General features: G+C 32.4%; 1 protein-coding gene across 1 annotated transcript in view; it reads left to right on the forward strand.

Moving 5' to 3' along the window:
• LOC107453236 (uncharacterized) overlaps nucleotides 1-6,345 on the forward strand; it is a 7,857-nt gene extending 1,512 nt beyond the window's left edge. Inside the window, exons 2-5 of the mRNA XM_016069974.4 lie at nucleotides 52-236; nucleotides 778-937; nucleotides 3,114-3,266; nucleotides 6,051-6,345. Coding sequence (XP_015925460.2) covers nucleotides 52-236; nucleotides 778-937; nucleotides 3,114-3,266; nucleotides 6,051-6,249 — 697 coding nt within the window. The 3' untranslated portion in view covers nucleotides 6,250-6,345. The remainder of the gene's footprint in view (nucleotides 1-51; nucleotides 237-777; nucleotides 938-3,113; nucleotides 3,267-6,050) is intronic.
• Nucleotides 6,346-9,049: the final 2,704 nt, after the last annotated feature.

Raw genomic sequence — 9,049 nt, forward strand, 5'->3', positions numbered from 1 at the left:
ATATATATATATATATATATATATATATATATATTGTTTCATTTCTTCCAGTGCACTGATAAATGAAATTTTGGACAAGATCCCTAAATCAGATCAGTACTTAGAGGATAAAGATAAGTTGATGGCCTTAATCACTGTATGCAATGATGGACAGGCAAAAGGAGTATTCACGAAAGGAAGTGTCGAAGATGTCATAAATAAGTTTGGACTCTTCAGTGGTTTATTCTTCTATCCAGGTATGCTCCTGATATTTAAGGGGTTGCACGGCTTGGGAAATTTTCCAAATGTTGTGACCTTTTTGATTGTTTTTCTTGTTTTATATAACTGAAAACTTCAAATAGTGAAGTTACAATTCTGTGGAGCACTATAGCACACATAAAGTCTCATTTTTTTCACTTTCAAAGGAGTTTTATACTTCATTAACCAACAAAGCAGTTAAAAACAGGTAGTTGTCGGGAAAATCGGGTAACTCAAATCTCAAGTCATTTTAAAGAGCTATCGAAGCATTGAACTTTTTTAGATGAAAACTCGTAAAAAAATAGATCTATATTTTTGAAATAATAAAAATCATCACTCTTTTGTTCGTAGAATTGTGATTATGCTTTTATGATTTTCGTTTTGACTGACAAAAAACGAAAATTAAACACGCTGATATAAAGATATTTCTTTTTATTTCTTGTTAAAACAAATCCTTGATAATTTCTGCTTTTATAGTATTTTGAAAGTTACTAAACATTGAATACAGATATATATTCTTATTGACAATTGGATTTTTAGGTACAAAATGGTGTGGTGCTGGCAATATATCTGTGGATGATGATGACCTTGGATCAGAAATAGAGGCTGACATGTGCTGTCGCGCTCATGCCCATTGTAATGACACCATTCCGCCCTTTACTGAAAAATACGGCTTGGATAACATTTCACCCGTAACCGTGTAAGTCTTTGAACTCCTTTATACACGGAATTTTGGTGCTTGTTTGAACCATAAAACCGTTTAAATTTGATTAACTTCTGATTTGACATTGAGTTGGACCATATTATTAAACTTCTTGTATTGACTACATGATAATATGGTTAAACCTTAATATGGCTTAATATGGTGTTGATTTGAAACATATCATTTCACTTCTTAAACTTGATCACATGACATTACGGTTCAGCTTGATCAGATACAAGCTTCAATTTAACACCGTATTAAGGTGACCGTATTATTAAATTATTATACATCGAACTGTTTGTAACACTTTGGACATTTTATTATATATTGAATTGATTGTTATACATTGAACACATTATTGTACATCGATATGTTTAGAGTGTACAGTAAATTGATATTCAAATTATTTGTACACTTTTTGAAATTGAACTTTATATTAGAACTTGTAATGCCGTAAACAATTTGTGTGCGGTTTTAATAGATAATTATGATTTGCGTAATTTAAATAATCACCTAATTAAAACTTTTATCCTTTTTCGGAAAGTTTATAAGCGAAATAAAAAATCTCATTTTCAGGTTTAAAATGAAGTTATTCATGTTGAAGGAACAAAAGTTCTCGATTAACTAATTACAATTTTATTGCCTTTTAAAGTAAACGCAGAAAACGGTTTCCACAAAAGAGATTTGAGTAACTGCCAAAATAAAATGAAATAGATTGTCTATTGGTCTCTTTTAACGGACCACGCTCTACACGAAACAGATTCAATGAGAAAATGCCAAATAACTTTTAGGGATTTATGGCCTTTTTTTCGAGATCTATAGCAAGTGTTTAAGAATGATCAGTGTTTCTTAAATATGCAATAAAACATGATATTTCTGTTCCACACTTCAAGAAAAGACACTAAATAGGTTTACAATAAATATAGTTGAATCAATAGTTACAACAAGAAACTAAATTGTCATAATTTGCGTGGCTAAGCAGTTTCGGAACATGGGGCGGAAATCGGGTGATTATTACCATCAAGCTCTTCACTCAAAGTTATGGTAATATAGCGCATGTATGAGACAATCTTTAAATCTTCATTAAGGATAATTCCCAAACCATTGCCAATAGCCTTTTATTTCAGCTCACCTGTAAGGTTAATAGTCAAATTAAACTAATAGTTGAAAATGAAACGATTTTAAGCGGTGCAAATATTTGCTTCCAGTACCCCAATGACCTTTGTTTTCTGCAGCGCCACATATCAGTAAAGATGTCCCTTTAGAAAGAGACACATTTAAATACAAAGTATTGCGGGTCAATATTTTGGATAACTGGTATTTGTGCATCTTTTATAGAATCGTGTTTGCTTCCAAAAGCCTTTCATAAAATACAAATAATAATAATAATAGGCAAAAATGCAAAACAATTAGTTAACCTGAAAGTGACGTCCTCGTTGGTAAATCGCGTCATTTGTCGATTTAGTAGCCAATCAGGTTCGACACGCGTCACGTTGCATACTGGTATCCAATTAAATCATATGGATAGGTATAATTACTTCACTTCTTATCTAGTTGTAAGTTCCTAACTGTATCAACAAGCATGTATTTTTTCAAACTTTTACTGATAGAGGCTCTAAATTAATAAAAAAAATACTTATGTAAAGTACATTTTGTATTAACAGTGCATTATGAAATTTTAAAAGGAGATTTCGTGTTTCATCTGGTTTTGAAGATAACAGCCTCATTCAGGTTAGTCAATAAAAACGTCCTTAAGGAATAACGTTGAGTGGAATACGTGTTATCCATTGAGGAACGCTTATGATGGATAGATTTATACATCAGCTGCTTTTTCATCATCCATCATCTGATTTCAATCATCCCCCTTCTGATGAGTGATTTATCTGTCATCTGATGGATAAATCTATGATGTATCGTAGGTTAATCCATCATAGGTATTAATTTGGGGAGATAAAAGATATGTTTCAGTTTCTACATCTATTTCAGGAAGTTCTGAACCCAAAATTTGTTAATTTGTAACAGATATTAATAGCAGTTACAGTTTTGTATCACAACAACTGTAACGTGTTATTTTAAATTCAGCTGTCCTGTTTGTGATGAGTATATTAGGATGCTTAACTATAATTTTCCTACATCCTGCTGCAAATATAGGTTTGCCTTAAATATTTTTCAGACCCACCTGCGAATGTGATGATTTGTTCCGTAACTGCTTGAGGGAAGCAAGTACCAAGGCATCTGACCAGATAGGAATGATGTATTTCAACGTTTTGCCCGTGAAATGTTTTCGACAAGATTATCCAATCAAAAGTTGTAAAAAGTATAGCGGGTGAGTATAAGTAGACAGGGAATTACAGTTACGAATATATTTTAAAAAATTTCTTGGAATATAAACACACAAATCGTGAATTTGTCTTTCAATCCTCGGACCAAATTCCAAGTCCTCATCAAATTCTTCCAAGCCACAAGCCGCTTCTGACTTTCTACTGCAACTTTCTGCTATCTATGAAGCCGCAATCCAAAGTTACATTAATGGAAATACAGAGCTATAAGCTAATGCAAAGAGCTCGTCGCACTCTTCTACAATCTAAACATTTTCATAAAAATTTATAATAAAATAACGTATATAGTTTGAAAACTAAATAGCTTTATAAGGTTGTTGAATTATATAGGTGCACTGCAGTTCCAGTCGAACAAGTCTGAAAATGAAGTTGTTTGTCCTGACCCACATACATTTCTTAATTTTAGAGATCTTTTGAACTATAGACCTAAGTTAGTATCAAAAATAATTTTGTATTAGATCACAAATTTATTACAATAAATAATAAATAAAATTTAATAGGATTACTTAAGGAATAAAAGAACTTCTTCAAAAAATAGTTTTTAAGCTTTTTTGTTAGAGTTACATACTTTTTGAGGATACTACTGTAAGGTTCTGAGTTGTAAAAAATACAAAACGAATTTAAACGTAATTCTTAATGAATCTTGATTCTACTTTAACATCAAGAAGTAATAAAAAACCACTCTAATATTCCTTGAAAATTTAGTTTTTTGTATTTCCTTATATGAAAGAGTAAAATAATGTATTAAAATGAATTTTCAACATGGACAAATGCATAGCTGTTTAAAAAAAGTACAAGGCAGAAATACTTTGCATTTTCTAAAAGTGCGGTAAGTTGAATTAAGCACACATGAAATTAGGAACAAAAAAAACAATGTCCAAACAAAAAAGGTAAGAGCCAGGTAAAATGAAAAAAAAAGAAATAACGGAAGTTGGGAAAAGTAAAAAAAAATAATTAAATTAATTTATAATAGTAAAAAATAATAAAAAAAAACAATAGCAAAAAAAAATAATTCAATTAATTTAAAGTTAGCATGCACTTATACTACTTTAAACAAAACTAACATCAAGTCAATATGGCGAGGAAAATTAGAAAAGTGATTGGGTGCGTTGCTTTGAGAAAAATATTTTTGTGAAAGCTTATTTCAAATCAATAAAATTTGTGAAAGCTTATTTGAAATATGCAGGCGCTCAATGACACCAACACTGTATCTGTTTTACTTATTTGGGTTCTGACTTACATGTTTAGGATATTCTTTTCAGTTGTATATACTGTCGATATATATCAAACATTAAAGATAATACTACAGAACAAATCTCTTTTTTTCGTAGTATCAGATTTTGTTAACGGATCTAGGATATTTTTACTCCTCTGATTTCAAATCTGCATTCCGTTTCCAATTCTGCTTTTTTTTCCTCCCTGCTACAGTTTTTTTTAAAAATGGCATTTTTAATCTATTTTTGTCGAACTGTATAAGTTTGAAACCGTTATATATAACAGGGAGTCGCATAAACGTTGCGACAAACTTCTACGGGAGTTTTTTATTTTATAACCATCGTTGAACAGCCGACCCAATTTTATGGGTTTACGACTACTAATGTTCAACTCCGCAGCCTTGTAATTTTGAACCCAATCCAGAAGACAAGGGAGCTCCTGGATCGAGTATTGGGAGAAATTTGTCTTCGTGGAGGACTTTTTTGATGGAGCTAACCCGCATTTGCGTTACATGGAGAAGAAGGTCACGAGAACCTCCCACGGTTAGCCTGACGGCAAGGGGACTCTAACCGATGATCCGTCTACCACTGCGGATATTTCATGTCAGCATTGTGGTCAGTGCAAGACGGATGCGGAATTCCTATCGACCAGCCATCGCCGGGATCGAACCCCGGTTCACCTCATTGGAAGGCGAACGCTCTACCCTCTAAGGANTTTTTTTTTTTTTTTTTTTTTTTTTTTTTTTTTTTTTAATTTTTATCACCTGGATAAAAATTGCATAGAAGCCCACGCCCGGAATTGCGTCATACCCTATTTTGAACTGTTTCTTCGAGCGCCTGTGAACAGGTCATAATATAGAGCCCTCCCTTGCCGCACACGACGATATTTCCGGGCAAGGGTTCCTATACAATTTAAATCTTCATGATGTGCCCAAATTATCTTAAAAATTTTGAGCCATTTATGCGACCCTCTGTTATGTATACCGTTTTTAAACTTTGCACAAAAAATAGACTAGATTCTTTTTAAATCAGTCTGTAGCTTTAAGAGAAAAACTAATTTCGCCTTTGAAATCTTAAATCAGGCAAGATCAAGTATTTGTATAAATGCAACAAAAAAATTGTTATGCAATATAAAATAATGCAATATAAAATAATGCAATATAATGCAATTGTATGCAAATATATGCTTAATGCAATATAAAATTTTCTTTGTTTTTCCCTTTTCTTTTTTCTTTCTGTTGTTGAAGATATCACAGTTGCATGTTGTTAACTCCTAACATTTTGTTTTGGTGTGATATTGTTTTCTTTTTTTTTTTAAATAGTAAAAATGAACTTTTTAAAACAGATCTTTTTTTGCTATTTCATTTGATTTTTTTAAAATCAAAAAATATAGAGAAACATTGTTTTAATGTAAATACTATTTGAATATATTGTTATGTTTTAATATAAATATTGTAAAAAAAGATTCTGATTTAAATACAGATATCGTCATATTTTGAAATAAATTTTAAAATTTTTTTTTATATTTAAATATATTGTGATTTTATCATTTTACAGCTTGGCTCGCTTTATATGTCAGAAATACGATTTGGATTTCAATAAAGATCCTACTTACCAGTTTTTTGATCATCCTCATTACGATTCTTCGATATCTGATGAAGATGAAGACGAAGATGAAAATCATGATGTGTATTCCTATCTCTTACACATGGAACATGAAGACATGCTATATAAGCTCATGAAAGATTCTGAATGAAACCATTTTTGAGGTTTTTCGCTGAAACAAAGCATTGTTGTTCTTTTTCTTTATTTTATAAAAAAATAATAAAGTTTATTATCAGGTCCCTCCTTATTTGGGCAATTTCTCCATTTTCTTATAAAAAAATTCATACTAGTAGCACACCTATAGTGAACAAAAGGGAAATTTTTCTTCCTGTTTTATTCGAAGTTTTTAAATTCACAAAACCTGCCTTAAAGGGTATTTGAATCTTTTACCAAAAATAAAATAAAAAAGTAACATTTCGAGTGCTTTAAACTAGATGCAAAGCTTTTACTTCAAAATCTATTTACTATCTTGCTGAAAGCAAGCTGTATATATTTTAAAATGGACAAATATCTTAAATGCACTCATGTCCGAAAATCAAGGAACAAACAAAATTTCTCGGAAAACTTCAGAAGTAGAAAACCAAATTAAGTGACATTAAGTACAAAAATACATCTAAATATGTTAAGAATGAGTATAAAAAGTAATGGCATGAGTTTAGACTCACAAATTAAGCAACGTGGCACTTTTGGAGAGTTTAATATTAAGTATGAACCATCCTGACAGCACTGTAAGTCTCACAATGAAGCTCATGCCATTTATGAGGTTTATAAATGTTTTGGGACATTATATCTGATCTTGAGTCTTTGGAGTCCTTCTGCGCGTTTAAGACAGTTCTTAACTTCAGGAAATTTTTGATGGTAATGAGCTGTAGTTTTTTTTCTGCCAAGAGTATTCCACAAATAAATCATAGTATTCAGATTGGTTGATAGCCACTCTATTCTCTGGATATTTTCGGCTTCGGTGTATTCCTAGACCAATCCAGCACAACTCTAATGTGCGTCACCATCCTAAAAACTGAATTATGGACAACCAGGAATACTAAACAATCTTGCAAAGGGCTCTAAGATTGCAATCCTTTTAAATGGAGCCTATTTTAATAGAATTTATAGAGAAATGAATAACACACACTTACTAAAATATTAGTAACTTCCTCTTTCTTGTTGAATTAGTGATTGCAAAATTCCTAGACCAATCCAGCACTGTGCTTATACTCGTCGTCATCGTAAAAACTGAATTAGGGACAGACAGGAATACTAAACAATCATACAAAGGGGTCTAAGATTGCAATCCTTTTATTGAAATCTATTTTAATAGAATTTATAGAGAAATGAATAAAACCCATTTATTAAAATATTAGTAACTTACTTTTTCTTGTTGAATTAGTGATTGCAAAATTCGTAGACCAATCCAGCACTATGCTTATACTCGTCGTCATCGTAAAAACTGAATTAAGGACAGACAGGAATACTAAACAAACTTACAAAGGGCTCTAAAATCGCAATCCTTTTAATGAAGCCTATTTTAATAAAATTTATAGAGAAATGAATAAAGTACACTTGCCGGCCAGGTGGCCGAGCGGTTAGCGTGCCTGACTGCGAAGCCATAGGCTGCGGGTTCGAAACCCGCTTTGGGCATGGATGTTTCTCTCTCTCTTTGTGCTGTCCTCTGCTGCGTGTGTGTATGATGTGTGAATGTGGCCCACCCTATAAACGGGTTTGTGGCAGTGTGGCGTGGGCAATGTTGCTCGCCTCCGTGACTTTGGTTCACAGGTGCCCACTGGGTAACGCGAAATGAGCAACAATTCTGGCATAGTATAGGCAAAGATTCAAATTCAGTGCCTGCCATTGGAAAAAAAAATTAATAAAATACACTTACTAAAATGTTAATAACTTCCTTTTTCTTGTTGAATTAGTGATTGCAAAACTCCTAGACCAATCCAGCACTGTGCTTATACTCGTCGTCATCGTAAAAACTGAATTAGGGACAGACAGGAATACTAAACAATCATACAAAGGGGTCTAAGATTGCAATCCTTTTATTGAAATCTATTTTAATAGAATTTATAGAGAAATTAATAAAACCCACTTACTGAAATATTAGTAACTTCCTTTTTCTTGTTGAATTAGTGATTGCAAAATTCGTAGACCAATCCAGCACTGTGCTTTTACTCGTCGCCATCGTAAAAACTGAATTAGGGACAGACAGGAATACTAAACAATCATACAAAGGGCTCTAAGATTGCAATCCTTTTTTGAAATCTATTTTAATAGAATTTGCAGAGAAATGAATAAAACCCACTTACTAAAATATTAGTAACTTCCTTTTTCTTGTTGAATTAGTGATTGCAAAATTCGTAGACCAATCCAGCACTGTGCTTATACTCGTCGTCATCGTAAAAACTGAATTAAGGACAGACAGGAATACTAAACAATCTTACAAAGGGATCTAAGATCGCAATCCTTTTATTGGAGACTATTTTAATAGAATTCACTGAGAAATGAATAAAACACACTTACTACAATATTCATCATTATCATCATCAACGACTCGACAGCCCAGGGTGGGCTTTGGCCTTCTCAAGAAGTTTTTTCCAGGATAACCTTTTTCCTGCTATTGTTTTCCAGTTTTTAGTTTTTAAAACCAAAAGGTCTTTTTCTTGGTCATCTATCCATCTCAAATTCGACCTGCCTCTTTTTCATGTGGCAACTGGTCTGACATTGAAAACTCTTTTTGTGGTACGGTCTTCGTCGAGTCTGATAACGCGGCCTGCCCATTTCATTCTTTGTCGTTGAATAAAGTTAATAATGTCAGGTTCATTATATGAGTGCTAAAGCTCTAAATTTGATCTTCTAAGCCACACAACTTTTTTTTGAATTCCTCCAAAAATACTTCTCAAGACCTTTCTCTCAAAGTTACCCAACACAGCCTCATCCGTACAAGATATGGTTCA

The sequence above is a fragment of the Parasteatoda tepidariorum genome, chromosome 4, assembly GCF_043381705.1.
Source record: "Parasteatoda tepidariorum isolate YZ-2023 chromosome 4, CAS_Ptep_4.0, whole genome shotgun sequence".
NCBI classification, from domain to species: Eukaryota; Metazoa; Arthropoda; class Arachnida; order Araneae; family Theridiidae; genus Parasteatoda; species Parasteatoda tepidariorum.